The sequence below is a fragment of the Polypterus senegalus genome, chromosome 12 (assembly GCF_016835505.1).
Source record: "Polypterus senegalus isolate Bchr_013 chromosome 12, ASM1683550v1, whole genome shotgun sequence".
NCBI classification, from domain to species: Eukaryota; Metazoa; Chordata; class Cladistia; order Polypteriformes; family Polypteridae; genus Polypterus; species Polypterus senegalus.
In genome coordinates this window covers 98,406,711-98,433,814 of record NC_053165.1, presented here as the reverse complement: position 1 = coordinate 98,433,814, position 27,104 = coordinate 98,406,711, and the positions used below count along the sequence as shown (strand labels likewise).

Sequence of the window (27,104 nt, the reverse complement as noted above, 5' to 3'; positions counted from 1 at the left end):
CACATTATGAGTTCTGATGTCACTTTTTTAAAGGATACTGAGGACACAGCAGAGTAAATCCAGAGGCCAATTAGCATTTTATATCCCTGCTAAACTAAATGCATTGAATCCATTAAAGCAAAGGTTTAAATCCCAGCAAGTGTCAGCCTCATTGTGCTTCATAACTTGATTGCTCTGAAGTGCTCAACTGTTTGGTGTTTTTATGTGATGTTTTGTATGATAACCAACATTACACAAAGACTATAGGCTGAAATTTTCATAAACATTATTTCAACTGTTAACCAATATCCTCACCATTTAAAACTGTGATATCTAATTTCAAATAAGTCTGAGAAACAATTTAAAATGTACAAGGTAAATCCTATTTAGGTAGACATATAAAAGTACATTATTGTCCATCCCCTCACAGAGTGACTGACTCCTGGTTTGTCCACCAAATTATCTTACTTTTCTCTCAAAGATTCAAGCTATATATGCTAGAAAATGAACAAATAGGTCTAGAATATTCAGCTCTTTGCTGGTCTGTGACTAAATAATTAACCTTCTTCAAAAAAGTACACTTAAGAACGATCCAGATCCAGAGTGTAAATGTTCCCATTTTTTAATAATTAGAATTATTTGCATTCATCAGTAAATGGTAGCTTGTCACTACTTGCAGCACATGGTACAATACTGCATGCAAGAATATGGAATAAGAATGCTATAATAAACTTCCCAAATAAGCAAACTGATTTAATGATGCAACTTTCTAAATTTGATTCCTATAATTTTCCTATTCGTTTTTACATTGATCTACAATAGTAGGACAACTAAACATGGTATTTAAAAATGACAAAAAAAACATTAAAACACACACTTTTCATACTTAACCTCCATATATTTCCATTTTTAATTGCTCACTTTTTAATTCACTTGGAGTATGTGGCATTTCTGTAAGTCCTCTTGCATAATAACATGCGTTATGATTATACACTTTATTTCAAGGACTTCAGATAACAGCATTTTGTGAACTTGAGAAGTGCTATCAAGTTTAAAGTTTCAAAGGCATCTGCCTCATAAAATTCAATTAACTGACAGGCAGGACAAGTTGGATCTGAAGGCAGCAATGTGTTGAAGTGCTGTGTACAGTGCGTTCTGTCCAAGTTCATTAGCGGTTTTAAATGCTCCTGACTAGAAGTGATGGAGACAAAGGCTGCTTGCCAAGTTTCAGCAGGTTTGCTTGTGAAAGCTGCCGGCACCATGGTAGAATTTCACAGGTACAGGTCAGAGTTATAACAAAGTACTTCACACATCCACCACATGAGCTCAAAGCCTTTCTCCTTTCACACTGCCCCCATCCATGCTGGAAATCACAACTGATATTTGCAACTAATTCTCTCTTCAAGCCTCAAAAAGAATGCCTTGCTATATTCCCGTCTGTTTCATTTTTCCATTACTAAAATAGCACTGTCATTAACAAGTTCGTATTCCTATACACTATATGGGGAAATATACTGTACATAGTTTTGTTAGTAGTATAGGAGGCAACCTTTGTTTTTTTTTTTAGATTCTTAAGTTGTTTGTGATTATTTTAATACATTTTTAGAGGTTGTCATGGGACCCAGGCTGGAACTCCTCTTCTCTGGGAGGACCTGGGGAGCAAGCCTGATCAGGACAGTACCTCCCCCGGAACACTAGATGGCAGCCCCCCTGGGTTGCAGCAGTGCCTAAGACTCCCGCAGGCCTTTGGGTTTGGTGCTGCCCTGTTGGGATCCATGGGTGCCACCAGGGGGTGCTGCAGCTGCTGCTGAGCCCTGGAAAGTAGCTCTTCCGCCACACCTGGAAGTGCTGCTGAAAATAGGTCATCAAAGACTTGGAGCACTTCTGGGTGGGCTATAAAAGGAGGCAGCAGCCACTACTCCTGGAGCCAGAGTCGGGAGGAGGGAGACAAAGCTTGCTGGGAGGAGTGGAGGAGAAAAAGGAAACGAATTGTGTTTACTTATTGTGCTTGTGTTTGGGGCTGTGTTGCTGTGCTTGTGGGAGACGGGGAAGACATTTCCACAAGGGAAAAGAAAAAAATGAATGCCCTGTGTGTTCTGAACTTGTGTCCTACGCCTGTCTGCGTGAGGGCTGGCCTTTACAAGGAGTTTTGTTGATAACTTCATCTACTCCATATACAAATTATGTACACTGTTGTCAGAGGTGTAACTCCAGACTGAGCTGGCATGGACCCCAGACAATAAGTGTGGTCTTTAAAAATAATAACTGTTTTCTTAAAGATAAGTATTTAATGAATATGACCTCACTTAAAAAAGAGTGTATTTCAGTAATGACTGAACTTGAGGATGACTGGCTTCTCTTACCAATAGAGACAAAATGGATACTTGGGGTTTAGCAATGATAGAATGATATGTTGCTGTCCTTAATGACATCGACAGACTACTCCATTTTGTATGGTATGCTCTCATTTTTGTTGTTCTTGTGATTTTATTTATTGTTAATGCTTACTGACCCAGTGGACATTTTGTCCAAGACTAGATCTTTTAATTCTTAGACCGTTTCATGATGATATGCTTTTTTTTTCATGACAAACATTTATTCTCATGTTCACTATTTTAAAGTTATCTATAAATATAGGTAAAGTCAAAGTTCTGTAACATGATCTGTGCATTTATTCTGAAATGTGGTGCACATTTATACCTTTAGCAGTAAAGTTTGACGCATGGAAATAAAACAAAAAACATATTTTTTGTTCTGCAGGAGGTTGGATAGCATCATGTTCAACTGTAGCTGTGAAATTCGCTGGATTCAACTGTGGCAACAAAGAGGAGAGGCAGGATTGGACACTCAAACACTCTTTTGCAAAAATGGGGAATCTGAGGTGATTCCACTTCAAGAAATGAACATCTCTCACTGTGGTAAGACATGCTATACTCTTTTTCTTTTTCTTTTTCACTTTAACTCTTAATGTAGTCATAATGAGATTTTGCTGTCATTTAATTCCAATTTAAGACTTCTCCATTTGACAGTTGTGTAGTTATAATGCACTATTCAGAAATGTTTTCCGAGAGCTCTCTTTTAGATAAAGAGGAACTCTCTCTCTCTTGCTGGTCTGATCCCCTTTTCCTCCCCGACCAGGATGTCTGTCTGCTTGCTAGGGGCCGCCCAGCCCATGTGGCATTTACAGCACACAGATTTTAACTTTAAATATTTTTATTTAAAGCTGTAAACTCAATTTTAATACAATATTTATGGTTAGATTCTAATTATTTTAATATAGTTTTTCAAATCCAAAGAAGAAAGATAATCTATTGGCTACCACCGGGCCTAATCTATCTAACTTCTGCTTTCCTACCCAAAAAATACCAATGATAAAGAAGAAATAAGTAAGAGAGGACATGCTTTTTTGTATTCACAATGGGCCTAACAAACAAAATATGTAGTAAAACCTACATACGAGGTGTGGCAGAAAAGTAATGAGACTGGCAACACTGCAAGCGATCTGGCAACGCTGCGCTGTTGTTCTTGATAGAGCACGTGTATCAGTACCCTCCCATAGCTCAGTGCGAGTTTCAACTCCTTCCGTTAACTACGTGATTTTTGTGACTGCTATTAGCGAAGTTGTGTTTTTGGTTGTGCTTGTGCGTCACGCAAAATGGAACAGCAGAATTTGGAGCAACATTGTGCCATTAAACGGCAAGTGTGACGTTTGAAAAGTTAAAACAGGCCTATGGGGAACATTCTTTATCCCGAGCTCAAGTTTTTCGCTGGCACAAATCATTTTTGGAAGGCAGAAAACACGTTGAAGATGAACACCGTTCAGGGAGGCCTTCAACTTCGAAAACCAATGAAAACATCGAACATGTGAACACTCTTGTGAGATCAGACCGTCGTTTAACATTAAGAATGTTGAGTGAACAATTAAATTTGAACAGATTTACCGTTCATCAAATTTTGACTAAACATTTGCACATGCGAAAGATCTGTGCCAAAATGGTGCCGAAAAACTGCCCTCTCCATAACAGAATTTTTGACCTCAAAAGGCATTCCTGTGGTTCCCCAGCCCCCTTATTCACCTGACCTCAGTCCGCGTGACTTTTTCCTTTTTCCTAAACTGAAAAATGTCCTCAAAGGACATCATTTCGGGACTTTAGAAAACATCCAAAAGAGTGTAACAGACATGCTGAAGACCATACCGGTTGAAGATTTCCAGCGCTGCTACCAACAGTGGGAACAACGTCTCCATCGGTGTGTAGCTGCCCAAGGGAACTACCTTGAAGGGGATAACATTGATGTTTGAAAAAAATAAAAACTTTGGTAAATAAAAAATCAGTCTCATTACTTTTCTTCCACACCTCGTAAAACACAAATGAACTGATCATTCATCAAATTAATGGTTTACTGATAACATTAAAATGATGACTTGATTGAATGATTCTTTGAACATTAGACCGTTAGAAAATGTGTGACAAGCTTGCCCATCCTATTTATCTAGATTGTTCAAAATGAAATTAAGCCGAGATTAAAAATGGGATGAAATTAATCTTTCACAAAGATAAGAAGGATACCAAAGTATCCTTTTGTCAGTGTTCTTCTTTACTAGATCAATACAAGTATTTTAATTAAATAGTAAATTGGTCATGAAACTTAAAATTTCCTCTTCATCATTGATTATTAAACAGCCTGATTGTGAGCTAAAGGTGATAAACAAGTGAGAAGGGTGCCAAGTTGACAGAATATTACCCATTGAAACCTACCTCTGTAGGCTGGTAGTAGAGGTATTAGTGACTTTGCTTATTTAAACCCCTGTTATAAATGTTAAGTCATTATTTAATTAAATCATTTCTGAATGAGAAAAAATAAAAGCAACACAAGAGCATACAAGTTGAAAATGCAGCACACATCAGGATGTGCTGCTATGCTTTTTCCTTGCTTGTTTAGGCCCCTTATCCTGATTCCTTAATGTGATACATTGAATTAGCTGCTCTGTTGACTCTCATAGACCAGGTATCTCTTTCTGTTACTTTTACTTACTGCAAAAAAGATCAAATGCCATTTATTCCTGCCTGTGCTTTTTGACATTTCGGGTTCAGGTACTCACAATGGTGATTCTTCTTCCATTTGAGCTACTAAGCTGAAAGGAACACCTCCTGTCGATCTTAATCAGCTGCCATTTGACTGCATTAAAGGAATACTCCAACCAAAATGATGTATTTTTTAATATATTACTTACTCCATGTAGTTTGTGGTGGTAGCTGAGAAAAAAAAAAACGCACATTTTAAAGCAGAATGATAGAAAACAGTTTATGATATTATGGAATGTAAAGGTGACCTATTCTGTACTGTACAATGGCAAACAATGTGAAAATGTCTATGGAGAAGAGAAAAAAAAATCCTCATGTATCTCATATTCCTTTAAGATAGCAAAATCTGTATTTGTTGGCTTTTGCTTGTGAGAAAAGCTTAAAGGAGTTAAGTGTTGAAACTACTTGTCTCGTCACAGAGATACAATAAAACTATTTAAATTTAGGAAGTGAAAGTCATTTCAAACCTAAATTTATAATATTTATTACTAGGGAGCTGGGCCCCCTACTCAATTTGCTCGCCCACCCACAACCCTCACCCCCTGGAGCATGCTTCATGCTAGCCATTTCTCGTCTCTGCCACTAGCACTGTGAAGGTGTATCTGAACATACACTGAAGACGGATCAGCTGCTGGCTTGCTGCTAGCTGCTACCTAGCTGCGTGATCTGCATGTTGCGCTGCGCGACGATCATTTAAAAGCCTGTACAGCAGCTGTCCTTTAAACCAGCTAACTGCTTGTGCCGTGCTGCATGATCTGCATGTCATGCTGCGCGTCGATTATTTAAAAGCCTGTACAGCAGCTGTCCTTTTGTCTCACTTCCTTGTCTCATGGGATGTTAGGTCTTTCAGGGCTGATGTCGACTTTTGTCAAAAGGAGGCGTTGATGATGGTAATCAACTGTAAACTGTGACAGAACAAACCACTACGTTTTAGTTGGACTCTCTTTGCTAGAAGGATTGACAGAGATTTCCTGCGCTCATGTGAATATCAAGGAGCAAACAACGTCAAAAATGGCACTGACATCTGTCGAGAGATCAAAGTGAATATGTAAAGCAAAATACTCTGAGCTGGACAATGACTTGTCGGACTCTGATTTTGACACAAGTGATTTAAAACGAATGTGAGAGATTCCAGCTAATTGGTCCCCGGGTAATCATGGTACTGACAATGTTTGCTAGGGAGGACTGTAACTTAACAATGATAAGTGGTAGAAACCAGATTATAATGCACTGCGACCGTGATCGCTACTGCTGTCCCTGCCATGTAAAGAGAGCCTAGCAAGCCTGCTGCTCATTCTTGGCAAACTGGCAGCCCCAGCATGCAACAACAGACGTTTTATGTTGATTTCTGTGAGAAAACATAACTTTCCAGAAACTATGTTTTTTGGAAAAAATATTCAGCCCTCAAAGAGTTAAAGTGTCTCTGAGAAATTGTATATAAGTAGGACATGACGGGCATGATGTGCAAGAAGTCTCACAAGACTTCAAAGTGTCTCTCTGAGATGATCACGTCTCTACCCCAAATTTTTTTATATAATAGATAGATGTATTAACTTTTCCAACTTCCTTACTATTTCTCTGGGTACATTATATTTACCTCATTCACACTCTACTTATTTACTAGGGTCCCATGTTTGTTCTGTAAAACCTTATAATATCCAGCTGGAAATGAATCACAGTCTGGAGACTTACTAAAACTGTGTGCTAAACAGGGAAATCGGTTAAGCTGAGCGGTAATCAAACATGTCCAAAAGGTAACCACATTGTAAAATAGCTCCCCAGATATAATGTGCGCACACTTTACTATGTAAGGAAAAAAGCTAATTAAGGGGCTTTAAGTAACAAGTGGTCTAGCAAGGAATACTTTATGACCATATGTCAAGAGTGGTAAATTTAAAGGACTTGGCAATCAGTTCTCCATTATTGCTTGGTAAAAACTGAACCGACTTGTTATTCAGTGCCATAATCAACTCTCCCCTTATTTATGGACAAGACCCAGATATACTTTTAATGACTCCACTTTGAACTGCTGCTTACTCCAGCCCTGTTTTGAAGAAGGTAATTGTCATCTGCAGACAACAGAGGTGAAACCCTTAGTTTTCCAGGGTGTATACTTTTCAAGCCTTGCCTATGTGTGCCTTGATATTCCGTCCATGAAAACAAAAAAGGAGACAAAGGGCACTGTTTGTGAAGTTTACTGACACCATTTAAAAGACTATTGTATGGCAAATACGAAAACACCTCTTCAATAACAGGGATGGAATGGTAATGTTGTGTTAAAGCCAAGGTCTTTTCCTGGCTTGTATTTATTTTCTCTTTTATGGTTGTTTACATTAATTTTAAATTATTAATTTTCTTTTTTTTTGTTACTTTTTAAAAATGTGTTTGATATTTCTTATTGGTATTCTATCTCATTAAATGTGCTTCCATTTTCTTTACATTGTGCATGGAGCCCCAGGAGGCAGGGTCACTTTGACATCACTGCTTCTCACTGAATGCTCATTTTTACTTTATATTCAGTCAAAAAAGAGTAACCCAGGCCACAGGTTTTTGTGGATTATTGACTGCTATTTAGAGTATTTACTGGGACTTGTTCGCTTTGCATTCTGTGTGAAGCAAACTCTTTTTGCCTTATTTTTTCCCTTTTCTAATGTTCTTTAATTATATTAATAAAAGCTTCAATTTATAAAGATTTCTATTTATTATATATGGACTCTATATGCCAGAGATGTGTTTGTGTATTTTTTTAACCTTATAAGCCTTTTTATTATACTTTGGAACTTTCAATTCATTTTGAACTTTAAAAAACAGCTCTCCCATTTTTGGGCCTGCTTAGGGTTTGTTGAAGCTAGCTGACTTACGATAAGCCTCTTCTGAACGGTCCTGGCTTGCATTATGCCCCATTTTGAAGGCCTCACACCCTCTTTTGCCAACTCACCACAGGTTATCACTCATATCTAGTGACCACAAGAAGAAGTTTATACAGTAGGTTCAGGTGGTCAAACTGAGACTTGCATGCGGTGTACTCTGAATGACTCTGAATGAGATAGGGGTCTAGCAACACAGGAAATCCTTAAAGTTAGGACTACTGCTGCTTCCCCTAACTGAAGGAAGACAGTTGAGGCAGTTTGGAAATGTAGATGTGTAGGATATACCCTTAACAGCTTTTTATTGGATGGAAGGGTGAGTGTACCTGGCACAACTTACTAGAAGAATACTCAGGACATACTCAGAAGTTAGGAAATCCATTCATGGAACTAGAAAATGTGCTTGAGTATAATGTGGCCTGGAGAGAAAATGTCAATTAATTAATTAGTCAGCCCACCGCCTATTACACTTTTGTGTATATAGTGCCTTTCAAGGCAAACATCATCACAAGACACTCTACAAAAGAAGTGAATTAAGTCATTAAATAATGTATAAACATCAACAGTAATGACATTATATAGCCTAACGACAAAATTAAACTTGTTTAATCTAATTTAAGGTTGAGGGGGCTCAAACTCTCGGCACATGGCAGGAAACACCACTGAACAGGATACCAGTCTGTCATCATCAAAAGGGGAAAACCTCAAAAATGAGGGTTTATATTAAGTAATAGTAAGGAATTATAAAGTAACCTTGGTTTTCATACATGAATAAATAGTATTAGTATTTTGCTCATTCTGACTTTTTCTCCCATGTATAAATTATTCAAGCTACTGTTACTTATCGTTGTTATTGTTTACATTCCTCCTCGGGCAGACGTGGAGATAGTAGGTGACATCATCCACACCGCTGATGCTAAACTACAAACGCAGCACTCTCAGGCGCTTGTGCTAATCTCTGGAGACTTTAACCATGTGACGCTGGACAAAACATTACCTGCCTCCTCCCATTATGTGGAATGTCAAACCTGGGGAAATAGGACTATTGACCTACTTTATGCAAACGTTAAAGACGCATACAGCGGCATCCTGCTGCCTGCGCTTGGGAAAGCAGATCATAACCTGGTTCTGCTTCAGCCTCACTACAAACCAAGAGTGAAGGCCCTACCTACAACCATGCGCTCATTCAGGAAGTGGTCCCCTGAGGCAGAGCAGGCTCTGAGAGACTGGAACTACAGACTGGGATATCCTGCAGGGGTCACATAGTGAGAACATTGAGGAGCTTGTTGACTGCACTACTGACTACATCAACTTCTGCATGGACATTGTAGTTCCAGTAAGAACAGTACGCTGCTATGCTAACAACAAGCCATGGATTGCAAGTGACATGAAGGGCCTTTTGAACCAGAAGAAAAGGGCTTTCAAAGGCGGTGATCATCATGAGCTCAAGCGTGTGCAGAAGGAACTCTGAGTCCAGCTCAGGGAGGCAAGGGAGCAGTACAGGAGAAAGCTGGAGCAGAAATTGCAGAATAACAGCATGAAAGATGTGAGGGATGGGATGAAGATCATCACTGGCTGCAGCTCAAAGCAGGGTGCTACATTCGAGAAAGATGTGCAGAGAGTTAACCTGATGAAAAACTTCTTCTTTTACCACCCTAAACCCACTCTCACTTCATAGTACTGCATCCTTCACCCATCCTTCTGCTGATACCAGCATAGGAGAGAGTTTCCCCCACCATTACAGCAGCCCAGGTAAGCTGAGAGCTGAGGAGACTTCGTACCAGCAAAGCAGTGGGTCCAGATGGAGTATCAACATGACTGCTGGGGAGTCCTCTACAGCGCATCTTCAACCTGAACCTGGAATAGGGGAGAGTCCCGAGGCTTTGGAAAACACCTTACATCACCACAGTCCCAAAGGTATCACATCCTGGTGAGCTGAATGACTTCCGGCCTGTCGCTCTGACGTCACATGTGATGAAGACCATGGAGCGGCTGCTGCTTCACCACTTGAGGCCACAGGTCCACCATGCCCTCGACCCTCTGCAGTTCACATACCAGGAGAAGGTGGGAGCGGAGGATGCCATCATCTATATGCTACACCGATCCCTCTCCCACTTGGACAGAGGCATTGGTGCTGTAAGAATTATGTTTCTGGACTTCTCTAGCGCCTTCAACACCATCCAACCTCTGCTCCTTAGGGACAAGCTGACAGAGATGGGAGTAGATTCATACCTGGTGGCATGGATTGTGGACTATCTTACAGAAAGACCTTAGTATGTGCGTCTCGGGAACTGCAGGTCTGACATTGTGGTCAGCAGCACAGGAGCGCTGCAGGGGACTGTACTTTCTCTGGTCTTGTTCAGCCTAAATACATCGGACTTCCAATACGACTCGGTGTCCTGTCACATGCAAAAGCTGTCTGACGACACTGCTATCGTGGGCTGCATCAGGAGTGGGCAGGAGGAGGAATATAGGAATCTAATCAAGGACTTTGTTAAATGGTGCGACTCAAACCACCTACACCTGAACACCAGCAAAACCAAGGAGCTGGAGGTGGATCTAAGGAGGCCCAGTCCCCTTATGGACCCCGTGATTATCAGAGGTGACTCTGTGCAGAGGGTGCAGACCTATACCTACCTGGGAGTGCAGCTGGATGATAAATTGGACTGGACTACTAATGCTGATGCTCTGTGCAAGAGAGGACAGAGCCGACTATACTTCCTTAGAAGGCTGGCATCCTTCAACATCTGCAATAAGATGCTGCATATGTTCTATCAGATGATTGAGGCGAGCGCCCTGGTGGTGCGGTAGTGTGCTGGGGAGGCAGTATAAAGAAGAGGGACGCCTCACGCCTGGACAAACTGGTGAGGAAGGCAGGCTGTATTGTAGGCACGGAGCTGGACAGTTTGACATCTGTGGCAGAGCGACGGGCACTGAGCAGGCTCCTGTCAATCATGGAGAATCCACTGCATCCACTAAACAGTATCATCTCTAGACAGAGGAGCAGCTTCAGCGACAGACTGCGGTCACTGTCCTGCTCCACTGACAGACTGAGGAGATCGTTCCTCTCCCACATTATGTGACTCTACAATTCCACCCGGTAAACATTAACACTACACAAGATTATAGACTGTTATGCCTGCCTTGCATATTTTTTTATCAGTATGCTGCTGCTGGAGTATGTGAATTTCCCCTTGGCGATTAATAAAGTATCTATCTATCTATCTATCTATCTATCTATCTATCTATCTATCTATCTATCTATCTATCTATCTATCTATCTATCCATCCATCTACTAACACTCCCTATTTCTAGGGTGATCATATGATTTTTTGGCAGTTTTTGCTTAAAATATGGCTGACGAACATTAACATCCAGTAGCTGTCATCATGTTTTTTGTGAAATGTTGGCAGTGTGCAATATGATGAGCTCAAAGCTACCTGGTATGCTACATGCCACGAGCCAATCCTGAATCATTCCTTTTATGTTCCCCCATCAGATCTTCCGGAGATCAGTGTAAGTCACAGTAACCTCACTGTGATAGAAGGGGAGAACGTTGTAGTCACCTGTAACGGGACAGGGGCTCCTCTACCTGATGTCGACTGGATTGTCACAGGCCTGCATTCCATCAATACTCACCAGGTGAGCTAACCCAGATCATTTGAGCATAGACCATAAAAAAATACATACAATCTTTTTTTTTCTTGCTTGGAAAATGAGCTTTTTGCATAAAATTAGCAAATTGGGTCATGTGTTTTTTAATTGTTAATGATTGTTTTAAAAGAGTGGATTTAACATTCTTATTTAACTCACTAGGGATGTTTTTAAAACCATTATGATTTGAGTTCTTATTTTAGAATGAAAATACACTTTCCTTGGATCCTTTCTGATGCAGGCAACAGGAATGTCAAAGCAATTTCACAATTTAGGTATTAAAATATGTATTCTCTGTCATGAAAGTAAGAGGACAGGAATGAAAGGAAAAGAAAAGGCTTTTGTGTTTAAGGACACAAATTGAAGAATAGTGGGCTGGCAAGTATTCTGCTCTTATTATTTTTGCTTTTGGCACTCATTTGACTCAACCAATGTCCCTTTTTTCCTCTAGAGCAATGTGAACTGGCCCAATGTTCACTCCATCAATCTGACTTTAGTCAACGTCAGTGGGGATGACAACAACTTCTTGTTGACCTGCATTGCAGAGAATGTGGTGGGAATGGCGAATGCCTCTGTTCAGCTCTCTGTCCACTGTGAGTGTCTACTTTGGCCTTGCTAGGGCTGTTTTACAGTCAAGAAAATGTGTTACCATCCACTGACTTCACTGTAGAAATAGAATTTTAAGGATACAGCTGTCACCAGTCTAATGCGAATACACAGTAATGCTAGATACCATCTCTTTAATTTATGGACTAGCAGTATAATGTGATGTAATCAAAACAGCAGCACTAAAATATGGAAACATGCTATTTTCTCAGCATCGAAAACTTTATACACATTGTCATCACTTTGAGTTGTTTCAGTTGTGACAGAAATAGCTGGACACACTATGAAGGTTTGGGGCATAAATTTGTGTACAATATGTACAGGCTAGAGTTAGAGCCAGGACGCCTGGAAGGACTGGGAGAGGGATTATACCTCCCCTGGGCGACGAGAAGGCAGCTGCCCTGGTCTGTATGGGGGCCACGGGAACTGAGCATGGAGGCTCAACCCTACAGGGGCCTGTGGTCACCACCAGGGGGCGCCCAAAGGAATGAGGAGCCCTGGATGTCAGTACTTCCGCCACACGCAGAAGTGCTGCTGGAAGAACTACCAGGGACACCCGGAGTGCTTCCCGGTGCTCATGTGGCACTTCCGCCACACCGGGAAGTGCCCCAGGAAGATCGTCAGAGGGCACTTGGAACACATCTGGGTGGATATAAAAGAGGCCTCCTTCCTCCAGTCATTAGCCGGAGTCGAGTCAGGAGGAACACGACAAAGCTCGGGAGAGAGGAGCAGAGGTGGTGAAGAAAGGACCATTGAGAGTCCCGGACCTAAGAAATGTGTTTGGATGTAGGGGCACTGTGTTGTGTGCGGGACAATTTATTGTAGATAAACATGTGTGTTTGGGACTTCCTATGTCTGGGTGTGTTGGTGTCCGGGCTGGTTTTCCACAGTGTCTAAAGTGTATTTCCTCAAATTCAGGAAAGTTGATGCTGCTAGTAACATCAATAGTTGCAGGACCGACACCGATGCAGCTGCTCACACTCATTGATGTGTCAGCTTATTTCTGAGCACTGAGAGAAAAAATGTAAACAGAAGATGGAAGGCACTCAAGTCTGCAATCAGACTTACTTACTTTGCTTACATATTGTGCAAAGCCCAAAATAATTAGTGGAGTAAAATACAAGCAAAAGATTCAGGAAACAATCAAGATTAATATTGAAGAAGAATTGTTCTATTTCTCCCTTAGAAAGTTATGACAAGTTAACATTATAAAAAAAAATCCTCAAGAGACTCAGAAAAAATGTTTTAAGTGTAGTCAAGATTAAAACTAAAAATAAAATCAATTAACTTTTGCAATATGAAACAAAAAAACAAAAAAATGAGGGCATAAATCTTGACAATTATACATCAATTTTAAAATAAGAGGTTCCCAAGAGGCATGCTGATCATGTTATTTACAGTGAAATGCCCAAGGAAGTTATCAGCCAGTAATTCTTTATAACCAGTTAAACTACAGAAAATTAATCTACAGTATAGGCTCATTACACATGCAGCTTAGCTTTCTTTTTCTTCTTTTGGCTGCTCCGTTAAGGACCGCCACAGCGGATCATCTTCTTCCATATCTTTCTGTCCTCGTCATCTTGCTCTGTTACACCCATCACCTGCATGTCCTCTCTCACCACATCCATAAACCTTCTCTAAGGCCTTCCTCTTTTTCCTCTTGCCTGGCAGCTCTATCCTTAATGTCCTTCTCCCAATATACCCAGCATCTCTCCTCTGCACATGTCCAAACCAACACAATCTCGCCTCTCTGACTTTGTCTCCCAACCGTCCAACCTGAGCTGACCCTCTAATGTACTCATTTGTTAAGTTGGCAAAATGAGTGAAAATTAAGTCCAAATTTATTTATTAGTTTTACCACTTTAAATCTGGAATGAGACCTCTGAGGCAAATAAATGTTCCGTACTAAATCTTAAAGCATTCACTAGCACTACAATGTGGGGGTCCAATGTGATTTTATTTGCTTATGAAGATCTTTTAATGATGTGTATGCAGGGTCTCCTTCATGCACACATACGCAGGGACACATTAGTGTCACAGAGACAATTTAGCGTCACTGATCTTCATAACAGTACATCTTTAGAATGCAGGAGATCAATCTGACTTGATAGGCTTAACACAGGGGTCTCAAACTCCAGTCCTGGATGGCCGCAGTGGCTGCAGGTTTTCATTCTAACCTTTTTCTTAATTAGTGACCTGTTTTTACTGCTAATTAACTTCTTTTGAATTAATTTTAATTGACTTGTTCTTGTAGACTAAGACCACACAATAATGAGATACAACATGACCAGCAAAATGTGACCATCATACAAGGTCTCAGGAATGTAGATTTCCTCAGGTCGCCAAAACATTTTAACAGTGCTCTTACAAAAGTTAAGAAAAAATAAAACAATTTTGAAAATGTCTGCTATTATACAATGAGAGCAGCAACACGCCATGAAATTAAAGAACGGGTTTAAGTAACGACAGGACTTGGCATCTAATTAAGCAACTTGTTGGAGTGAAATTAGTTGGAGTTTGAGGCCCTGACTTGCTCTTCTGTTGGCTCACTCACTTCACATTTCATTTCTGTTTTACAAAAGAAATGAAGCGATTCAGAGGAATCATGAAGAAATTCTAGGGAACAAATCTTAAAAAGTCAATTAAAATTAATTTAAAAGAAGTTAATTAGCAGCACAAACAGGCCACTAATTAGGAAAAGGGTTAGAATGAAAACCTGCAGCCACTGCGGCCCTCCAGGACTGGAGTTTGAGATCCCTGGCTTAAAACATAGTCCACTTTTATACAAGTGATTTAGTGTGAAGGAGTGTTCAGCAAGCACCACCAGGATGGAACAGGACGCCAGAAAGGTCCACTCTAGATATCCAAGTGAGACAGAGCTGTCAGTTTTCAAAGGCTAGAGTCTGTACAAGATCAGTGTGCAGAGGGCAAGAGACGTGTACTTGGAGTGCAAACATTTAATGCGCCTCAGGATACTAAAGCACAGGTGACCTAGCCTGAGCCTCCACCAAAGTGAGAGATTTAGGCTACAATAGACTGGCAGGAGATGAGGTCATCTTCGGCTGATCAAGGCAGTCTCATATAAAGTGAGAAGCAGTAAAACCTTTTTGAAAAGTGGAGAGTGATAGAACACTAGTTACACACTTCCAGCCCATAGCTGGCACACACACTTTATGCAGAGAAGGAACAGAACGGTTCTAAAACTTAAAAGACAGGCCACAAAGACGTCCGGTCTGTTAATGGCTACTCCAGGTTCAGTGTTTTAGGGACACAAGGGGCCAATAGCTGAAGTTCTGGTGCAGTGTTTTTATGGGGACACCAGCCCCCAAACCCAAAAATGATTTCATAGCTTGTCCGGAATGAAGCTTCAGAGGAACTTTAAAACTTGAGGCAGAGTCAGTATGGAGTTTAAAGTGTAATTTAAGTGTGTTGAGAGAAGAGTTCACTGATTGGAGAAAGAGAATCGTTTGTTAAATGTGATAAATCAAGCGAGCCAGAGAGGCAGGACATGGAAAAGAGATTGCTTTGTGATACCTTTGATATGGCTGGCGGGCTAGCCACACTCCACAGAGGTCTAGTACTAGTTCACGCAGGCTCACATAGACTTTTTTTCTTTACTTTACTCTTTACTTAAATTTTTTGTAATATGCGTCCTAGTATATTAAATTCAGTAAGAGCGTCATTTTGATTTGTTCAGTGTCCTTATTTGTTAGTATGTAAGATTGCCATGAGCTCAAACCTCTAATATACTGTAACCTCTACAGTTAAAAAAATAACCAAAACCTATGCCATGTACAGTATATATAAATAGATGTGCTCTTATATATACTCTACATGAATATAGATACTACACTCATAAAATGATATCAGTCTTTCAAGTTCTTACAGTGATGGTAATGAAAATAAAAGTAAATAAGTGATGTAATGAAACCTTAGGCCACATGGAAACAGAGAAGATTAAAACTAAGCTACCTGTAATAGCACTGCACTGGTCTGCTTTGTATTAAACTCAGAAATCATTGTTAAGAGTCAGCAGTCACTTAATTTTGTACTGTAACTGTTAGAAAATCACTTCATAATAAGTTAACTTGAACTCAGGGGAAACCACTTAAATGCTAGCTGATTCTATCGATTCAATTTATTATCTGACTTCTAAAGACAATAGCTTTTGACATGTCATAGCAAGGGACCATCCCTGTTAATTTCTGGACAACATCCTGTCAGACTTTTCAGTCACAGCCAATATCTATCTTCCCTTCAGGTTGCATCTTATAATCGGTCATAATGACCTCTATCTAATTTGTTTTTGACTTCCCTCTTCTCTCTGTACTCTCAGCCTTTCCAAATACAAATGCCTGCTGCAGAATGCTTTTGCTTCTTATATGATTTTGTTTGCTTTGATTTAAACCTGTCTGACTTGTTCATTTTCACTGAATGAAATACTCATAGCCATTTTTCACTTTAGTTTTACTCGAATCTCCAGCAGTTTTTAGCACCTTCTGCATATGAGACAACCTTTTAGGTAAATTTCTGTGTAAGTATGCTATGTTCACTTCCCATTGCTCTGACTTTGAGTTCTTTTCTACTCCAGTTCCCAGGAATACTCAAATGAACTTGCATTTTTGTACATGGTATGTTTATAACCCTTGTTATTTGAACAACAGCTATAACAACATTTATTTATACTGTATACCACATACCAGGGAGGGCAGAAAAAACACACAAAAAAACTCCAGATGGCTGGAGAAAAAAAAAAAACACAAAATCTGCATGGTTTAAGGCCACAAGACTACCCAGCCCCCTCTAGGCATTCTAACTAACATGAATTTTGGCAGGCTCATTCCTTACAGCTTACTTACAAAAGTTGGGCAGGTTTCATTTTGAAATTCTATGCGTAATGGTCATAACTGGAAGGTATTTTTCTCCATTTACTGTAATGGAGTTGAGCTCGAAAGCCGTGGGGGCGGAGTTTCGTGTGACATCATCACACCTCCCACGTAATCACGTGAACTGACTGTCAACGCAGTGCGTAGAAAACCAGGAAGACCTCCAAAAAGCGCTGAAGAAAACATGCATTATATAATTGAGAAGGCAGCGAAACAATAAGAAGCGAACGAGTGACATATACTACCATATTCATGAGTGTTGCTACTTCGGAAAGAAAGCACGGTGTAAACCTAAACTTTAAATTAAGTTCATAGACAGGCTGCCGCTGGCGTTTGTCATGCCCACGGGTAATGCGGGATACAAGTTTAATGAGAGGACGCAGGATATAAACGAGAGTTTTGATCACTTTGTAGCTAAGTTAAAATTGCAAGTGAAGGGGTGTGCTTATGCAAATTCCGAGAGACTGTGTTTGTGGGGGATTGACAGTTAAGGCGGGTGGGGGAGTCATGTCATCATCTCCCCTCCCATTCACCTCATTTTGCTCTGAGCTGAGCTCCGCGGCTAACGCCGTCTTTCGAAGCAACTTCGTCACACTGCCACCAAATACTCACAGAAAAATCCACAAGTTAATACACACGCTGTCTCTAGAGTTTCTCCACACTGAATGCTCCATGCACTACTTACAAAAGGTCACATTGACAATCGTGTTACGTTATTTTTAAAATCTTTCCTTTTCTTAGCACAAGCACAACTGAGAAGCTTCGATGCATGTGCTCCATAACGCATTAAAAAATCACGCATTTAATCACACTTTGCATTACAAGCAAAGGGGAACTTTTGTCAATGCATGATTTTCTGGTACACCGATTACATTGATCAGCGCATCCCGATTCATTTTACCCTCGCACCACCTTGGTTTGAGAAGAAGTATGAAAAAATATGAGGTTAACACAGAAAAACAGATCACCAATTCAAGCTTTATGAATAATCGATTCGCCATCAATAATTGTTTTGGTAAAGCCATACTCAGTGTAACCCTCCTTCCATTTTATAATTTTTCCGCCACTAGCTATGATTAAATGAACGGTAAAAAAGTAAGAGCGAGGGTGACTTATTTAGGCAGGCATATATATGACAGCAACACTCATGACAATGTCAATCATGTTACGTTATTATTAAAATGTTTTTAATGTTTTTCTTTTCTTTTTCATTACTTCTTTAACACACTACTGCTCCGCTGTGAGGCGCGGGTATTTTGCTATATATATATATATATGAATGACCTCCAAAGAGCGCTGAGACTTTTGATATCGTGAACGTGTCTGCAAAAACTGGGGTCTCCTGCCCAGCAAAAGTCGAGCAGCCGGCGCGCGCGCATAGCTGTGCCGGCCTTTGAGATGCTGTCTGTGCTCCTGCCTTAAGTCAAAGTGAGCACTTTTAATTTTTTTCATCCTCCCCCTGAGCTATAGCCCAGACAAGTGCAAACACGGGACCCCTTTTCTACAACGCGGCAAACTAATATTAAGGCGATTAACACTTTCTTTTGCACGTACATGATTATGAGGTCGTAAGCTCAGATTATGAAGACACGCACACGAGTGGAGGACTCACAGTGCCATCACAGCCGATTAATAGTGGGGACGTCTCACCAGTCTACACAAGACCCACCACGACTGTCCCCAAAAGGCGATCATATCGTCAGCGAACACATCTCTCTATACTATATAAAAGAAAAAGGCAAGTTTTCTTTCTTTACACCTTTTTTCCTTTTATCCCAAACCAAAGCCTTTCTCTCTTAACACTGCAGAGGACACAAAACTAATTTTCTTTAATTGCTGGTAATGCCAGTAAGGCACATTACCAGAGGCAGAAATTTGAACGTTTACATAGAAAATGTAATTTCTATACCACAGCCGTCGTGTAGCGCCTTTCAAAAGGGATCTACTACCGAGAAATGATCCATATACATTTTAGCTGCTGTTAGTACTAGTACTAGTACTACAGGATTTTATAATGTGTTACATAACCTTATAAATATATAGTTTTAAATATCTAAATTTAAAAACGTGATGTATATAGTAAATTTACATGTTCCAATTTATTTGTTATTAAGTGACTTTAATATGTACTGTATGTAAAGTAATGTCTCGCGACAACGCACTTAGGGGTTATCAGGAGAACATGAGAAGAACCTGCCCCATGAACTGCAGGTGGCCGGATGTCTCTCGCGAGGCTCTGCCATGTTGCAAAAAGGGTTTCAAACTGAACCGTCTGAAGCTTAAACAAAGTGATTTAAAGACCTCTTTTCATGACAAGCGGCCAACAAGTTCTCACGGCGTGGAGGCGTGACGGAGTGAGTAACAAGAGCCCAAGCAATAAACGGCCATTTAAAAGAACTGACCTGTGTCTGTGTTGTTGTGAAGAAAGCTACAAAGAATAAATATTTGATTTATAGGGACTATTGTTGTAAATTCAACATCTCTGGATTCCTATATTTTTTTTCCTTCTTTACAGGGTGCAACAACTTTTTTTGAAAATCTCTTTATTTTTGAGAAGTAGAACAATGCAAAAACATAACACCACACTTCATTACATTTTCAAGCCTGCTAAATCAAATTCTAAGTTGTGCGGTGCAGAGTTTATCTTTGCAGACTAGTCACATTGCGCAAATCAATGTTGAAAGGGAGATCAGGACATCACTGACCCCACTCTCACGTACATGAATACCGATACACAGCCAGTTTAGATTTGCAAACTAAGCTGACAATCATGTCTTTGTGGGAGGGAAGCAGAACCATCCCAGAAAGCCCATACACACATGGAAACTCCACACAGACGAGAGCCAGGTTGCAGAATTTATATCTAAGACCCTGGCTCTATGATGCAGTAACACTGTGCTACCAAGCCACCCAATAAATATATGACTTTTTTAATAAGTACATGTATAAACATTAGCTATTACTGGCTATTGTCATATAGAAGAACAAAACACAGTGAACAGTAAATCTCAATTTTCTAAAGATTATAATTTTAAGATACACCCCCTTGTACACCATGAACCTGAAATGCATGGTCCTTTGTTAAAAGCTTTCAACCCAGTGCCCTTTGCTTGCTCTACGACTCTCTGAGCAAGCCAAGTGTAGTAATTGTGATCTTACAATCAGGGTCTGTAGTGGGCTACACTGCAAGGCTATACAGTATATGCAGAATACACAACTCATCAATAACAGGAGACCAAGCTAAAAACCAATAATGTATTATAGCTGCTTTACTTATGATAAACATTTTCTTATAATATTTTTCTTTTCAATATTTTGATATTCCTTTTCCTCCTTCTCCACCAGTAAATGACAAGTTAGGAAGCCAAGGTCTAGAGCAGGGGTCTCCAACCTTTTTTCTCCTGAGAGCTACTTTTACAAAATGAAAATGGCCGAGAGCTCCTCATGTTTTCTAACTTTTATTCTCATAGCTTATTTCAACCCAACAAACTAAATAATCTTGTTTTGCCTGAACAGTTACAAAATGTTGGTGTCCACAACTCACATTTTGCATTAAAACATCACAAAAAATATTTAGTTAACCTGCAAGTGCATTTTGTATGTCTGTATTTATTTTCTAGTGTATCTCACACTATTGAATTAAAACATGAATGCTGTCAAAACAAAACAATGCAATTCCAAATACACAGATATTCCGTATTCATTTGTCATTTTGTTCCATGTCATTGTGTCAGTTTATTCACATGTCCGGTCACATGTGTGACGTGTTTTTTAGTTAGTCAGATGACTGGCACTGAGGTGTATGGTGGAGTGGAGCCACTCAGGTTTGCTCTTATGGAGTCATTTAAATGTTCGTCTGAACTTTGATTTCATGACATTCATGTCAGACTCACAGAGGTATGGAGACCCAAACAAAGCAGACATTTTCAGAGCTGCTTGGTGAAGATTCTTCTAGTCATCTGGCTCTACTAAGCTCCAGAAATGCTAAGAATGCTGTTGAGACTTTAACTGCACATTATTTTTAAGGTTTACTAATATAAAATATATAAAATCCAATGTCTGTCTGTCTGTATGTCTGTCCGCTTTTCACAAGAGAACTACTTAATGGATTTAGATCGGGTTTTTTTCTATAATTTGCTTGAACATTCCGGTTGATTTTTCAACTTCTCTGTTCATGCTATGTATCCTAGTTTGCTTGCGGTACCGATTTATTTGCACAAATCAGAGAGACACTCAGTGGGCTGAGGGGAGGGGAGTGGGGACCTCCTCACTCGTGTACCAGCCTCAGGATGTGTACTTTACCTCCGCTTAGTTAGCGAACGAGAGAACTACTTAACGGATTTAAATCCGTTTTTTTTCAATAATTTGCTTGAACATTCCTGTTGATTTTGCGACTTCTCTCATCTCACTAAGAATCATAGTTCGCTTGCAAGATATATTTGTGCTAATCCGAGTCAGGTGCTGCGGGCCGAGGGAAGGGGAAGTGTGACGTCAGAAGTAAGGAACCCTCCTCACTGTTCTGTTTCAAAAAATTATTTAGTTCACCTGCAAGTGCATTTTGTATGTCTGTATGCATTTTCTAGTGTATCTCGCACTATTGAATTAAAACATGAATGCTGTCAAAACAGTGAGCCCTCCTCACTGTTCTGTTTCAGTTCTACGCGGGCGAAGCCATGGGGGACAGATAGTACTGTATAAGGCAAATGAATAAAAATTCTAAGAGAGCAGCGTCTCCTTTCAGGATAATTTTGAAGATTGCAAGGATTGAGGATTTATTGATACTGTAGTTCAAAAGTTCAGTAAATTGTAATCCAAGGGCAAAGGGGGCATAGTTCAACTTTTTGAATCTGCTCTCCATCAAAATGGACCAGCATGCCTTAAAAGATGTCACTGTTGTAGATCAATAAACATCTCTATTTCCTTGACTTTTTTTGTTGTGGCAATTTCCGTTGAGTACAAAGTCAGCTTTTGCACTTGCTTTTGATTCTCTTAAGATTTTAAGTGGTACTCTTAGCATATCTACTGTAATTGTATTGATAATTCTTCTAGCAGTTTCCATTCCAGTTTGTTTTCTTACCACTCTGCCTTGCAATTACTGTATAGAGTCCAGGGGTCAGATTTATAAAACTTACGTATGCATAAAAAGAGGCTTGAAATATGTGTAATCAGCTTTCTAGGCAAAAATCGGGATTTATGAAAGAAAATGTCACCTCTAACCCAACAGTATGCGGCATTGTGGAGAAACTTGGAAACGATAACACCCTTAATCAAGTATGGAAATGCAGCCAAACCAGCTAAGTAATGATTAAGATATAGAAGACTGTATTTTAGTTCTCTTTTTACGCTGGCAATGCAGCATATTTGCGCTGAAGAATTTTTCTTTTGTTTTTCGTCAGTTTATAAAGACTGGCTGTTGTCACTTCTCAGGGTACTGGCTGACAGGTCAGTAATATCTCATCCAAGCTTCACTCCATCATGCCCGGTATGCTGGAAGCCACAGGCACTGCATCCAGTTTTTGTATGGTGTGGTTGTATATATTGTAAAACATAACAAGTTTTGCCCAAAATAAAAAAAATATAAAACTGCCAGCAAAAGAATGCATTTTGCAGCAGTGACTGGTTTTTGTAACGTAACCGGCGCAATTTACTGCACTAACTACAATAAGGATATAAGCAAGAATGAAGCTGCTTTTGTTAACCATAAGCATTGACATTTCATTAACACACAAATCATCCATTAAGCTTAGATGAGACTGACAAACATTGAGGCTTTGTGGCCTGGGTCAGCTTGTGATTCGTTTATTTTGAGACGTATTGGTGCTATATGTGGTGACTGGCTTGTTGGTAAGGTAACTGGTGTCTGATCCCTTAGTTTTCCATATGGCCAGTACTACTCATCGTAACTGCAATCATATCATTACATGTACCAAATGATAGTGGCTGCATGCTCAGACGCTGGCACCTTATGGTCATCCCCAACCTCCAGAATGTAGAGGGCAGGAGCTGTAATGCCCCTCATTATCTTGCATGCACAGTTGTGGAGTGCAGCCAAATGTCTTGATGTGTCAGGAGGGCAGGCTGCTCGACCAGCCAATGAACTTATGCAGCATAATGACTGCAATCGTTCAAGTTTCTTTAGAATAGTTCATATATGGTTGCTTCAGGGTTGCAACCAAGTGGGGTTTGAGGTGTATTCATGTACACACATTTACAAGATGACTGTGATTTACAAAGGGGTAACCACATAGAAATGTGTATACAGAAAGTATGCATTTTACTTATGCATGTTCATGTTTTATGGCGTATGTATATTTTTACGCTCAAATAATCAAATAACACAAGTTTTATAAATAAGACCTCTATAATGTTCATGTTCTGTAATTGTGTGCGTAAGTTTCCCCTTACATCCTAAAAATGCGTGTGACAAATTGTCCCAGTGCAAGTCTACCCTGCAGTTGATTGGTGCCTCATTCTTAGCTGGCATTGTGAAGTTAAGCACTGCACTAGTGGGTTATAAATGAAATAGATGGATCAGTGAAATCTGGATGTTTTTTTTATAAATTATTTAGAGTAGTCACATCTTTCATTGTATTCATTGTGTCAAATAATTAATCTGTGGATGAAACAACTTTTTAAATTTTGTGTTTTTTTTTTTTTTACATTTTCCAGATAATATGCTTTTTTCTCCCATTACTGGAAACGCGAGGATAAATGAATGTCTGCGCACAAAAGGCCTTGATGACGTTTGTACATTTAATTTCTCACATGCTTATCTAACACTTGCTTATTTAGAAAATGTGATACATTAAATAATACTGCATACCATTATTAAATATACATTAAAAGTTTTGTAGATGGTATCATATTAAGTGTTATTTATTTCAACAAATTAAGGGATGCTACCTGTGCATATAATACATATAATACATAAAATCATTCCCAGACATGCATCTTAATATTGCAGCACTTAGCAGTGTTATTCGGGAGTGTTTGTCATGAGCGCCTTACAGCACACAGCTGTCTCCTACACAGAAAAGTCTCTTCAATCAGATCTGCTTCACAGTAACAAATAAGCTAATCAGGTGTAAACTGTACCATTCATCGGTTAAAGAAATCTCCTGTAGTTTACAACCAGTAAATTTATCAGTCAGATTATTACATCTGTAAAGGTATATTAAGCCTAACTGGAAAATAAGCTAAAAAAAAATAGTGTAAGCATTTACACATATTTAAGGTTGTTATCAGGATTATTTTTGACACAAAGGCTTTTTGCTAAATCTGATCACATAGCTGTATGCTCTATAAACAGTAAACCTTTGTATGGTATTTAATATCTTCTAACAAACTATAACAATAAAATTATGACACTATAATACCAACAAAGATCTATTTACCAGATGCTTTGGATTATTTTTATTATTTTTCTATAGTGTTTCCATTTTGCATGCTGACATACTCTACCTTAGGCAACTAGAGTCACGATTCAAACTTCTTTAAACACAATGTCCTAATATGGATGATGTGGTGCAGCTCCATTGCCACGGCCTCATGCAACCAGCATTCCTAGGTTTGAGTCCCATGCCCAGTCAGTGTTGGTGTGGAGTTTCCACTTTCTACTTATGTCTGTGTGAGTTTTCTCCAAGTACTGTACTTCAATTTTTCTCCCACAATCCCAAACATGTGCTTTTTAGGTTAATTGGTAATTCTGGATTAGCCCTGTGCCGGTGGGAGTCTTGGTGTGTGTGTGAGTGGGCCCTGCATTGTTCTGTGTATGCTGGAATAAAACTTGTCCTGTATGACTAAAAATTGGATTGTGAGACTGTATTATCATGTCACAATACCGTAATAATCTCCTTCAGTAATTTATAGATTTTACTTGGGAGCTGCCTCTCAGTATTATCTACAAACGTTTTAAAAAAAAATCAAGGTAACATCTATGCTAAAAAGAGAAAGAAAGCTAAAGACCCAACATTTTGGCTTTGTTAACTTCACTTTTTATACAAGATATTGAATGTTAGGTTATGAGCATGCGCTGATACAGCATGTTGCCAAACACACACCACATGATAAAACCACCACAGAATCCCAGATTAGGACCCGAGTGCAGCCATGCTGTGGGTGACACCTCAGCACCACACTAGTTTAAATGGAATGGAACAGTACGAGGTTTTTTATGGCGGCTGGAGTGCCAGTTCAGCCACCAACCCCCACGTTTTCCCTTTAAATTAAAGGGCCTACTTGCATGGCTGGTTGCAGATTAACATCCTACCCAGGACAGAGCAACTGCATGTTAACGACCCTGCATAAGGGCTCAGTGGAATAGAGTCACATCTGGCATTTACAGGATTCGAACTGGCAACCTTCCGATTGCTGGCACAGATTCCTCGCCTCAGAGCCAGCACTCCGCCCTCATTGAATGTCCATGCATCCATCATCCAACCCGCTATTTCCTAACTGCAGGGTCACGGGGGTCTGCTGGAGCCAATCCCAGCCAACACAGGGCGTCAAGGCAGGAAACAAACCCCGGGCATGGCGCCAGCCCACTGCAGAGCACACACGCCCACACACACATTAGGGATAATTTCAGATCGCCAATGCACCTGACCTTGCATGTCTTTGGACTGTGCAAGGAAACCAGAGCACCTGGTGGAAACCCATGCAGACTCAGGTAGAACATGGAAAGTCCAAGCAGGCAGGACCCGGGAAGACCCGTGCCACCCCTCCTCATTGAATGTTGATTATAAAAATGTACAACAACAAAGAATGGGCAAATATTTTTTCACAATACTGTACATGCTGATTTTAATTTTTAAATTAAGGCTTTAAAGTTACTTGTGAACCTTCTTTTAAAATATTGTGTCACATTAACTAGACATGCTAAACAGAACCAGAAACTTTTTCAACCCCAGTGTGTAAACAGAATTAATTTGTTAATACTGCAATTTCCTGTTCATGAAACCGAACATGAAAATGAGAGTTTGACCATTTATTCTTTAGTGAGTACCGTATATACTTGCGTATAAGTCGGGTCTTTGAACCCGAAAAATCGACCCTGACTTATATGCATGTTCAAAAATACAACGCTTGCTTCCTACAATTTCGCATCAGTTTCTCAGACACATCAAATTTTGTTGCAGCAGCGCAGTTTCCAATCTCTTTCGCCACTTCAACGACTTTTAATTTAAAACCAATTTCATATTTTCTACTAATTGAATGCTCCATCGTAGATAAAGGATGCTCTTACGATAAAGGTGAATGAGAGTGTGAGTCACAAAAAAACACAAAACAGTGCAAATGTCGCTTCAGAATAGTTCAGGTATTACCGTGTGGTAACGTAGGCACATAGGAAAAAAAAGGCTGTGTGCTCCGTGGTTACTCCCTCAGGTGGGCATTAGCATATCATAATCTCTTGGACCAATAGAGTGAGTTTTCTGCATTCGACTTATACAACCGACATTATCAGATACCGGAAATTATACAGTAAAATCAAGTCCAGACTTATATGCGGGAGAAATTAAATGCGAGTATATACAGTACTTTTATTAGTATTATAAAATGAACTTATTTTAAATAGTCTTAGATTGTTAACGGTCTTACACATATTAAACCTAGTTTTCTCCTTTTTTATGGCTGCATAAAAGTAATAAAAGTACTGCTATTTGTAAAGAATGCTTATTGACCTGGCTGGTATTGATCTTTGAGAAATATTTACTACAGAGCAGGTTTATATCTGTTTCAGTGTGTTTTTACTAAGAAATAAAAAATGTTCTATTGTTAATTTTATTGCTTTTTTATGATTTAGGTGGACACAAATACATTTTTTGTGCTGTAAAGAGTAAAGGCATTTGTTTAAAACAAGAAAGAAAAATCACAAACTTATTAATGAAGCCGTTTTACTGTGGGTCATAAGAATATATACAGTATATATTCCAACATGAAAATGAAAACATACTGTTTAACAATGAATTATCTAAGTAATGATTTAGCACAAACGCAATTTTTATTGGCTAAGAATTCTTAATATTAA

The 27,104-nt window shown here is 39.5% G+C and overlaps 1 protein-coding gene across 1 annotated transcript in view; it reads left to right on the top strand.

The window, feature by feature from the left end:
- LOC120541406 (NT-3 growth factor receptor-like) overlaps window positions 1-27,104 on the top strand; it is a 920,493-nt gene that overhangs the window by 425,343 nt on the left and 468,046 nt on the right. Inside the window, exons 5-7 of the mRNA XM_039773008.1 lie at window positions 2,740-2,897; window positions 11,431-11,573; window positions 12,037-12,178. Of these exons, the coding sequence (XP_039628942.1) occupies window positions 2,740-2,897; window positions 11,431-11,573; window positions 12,037-12,178 (443 nt within the window). The remainder of the gene's footprint in view (window positions 1-2,739; window positions 2,898-11,430; window positions 11,574-12,036; window positions 12,179-27,104) is intronic.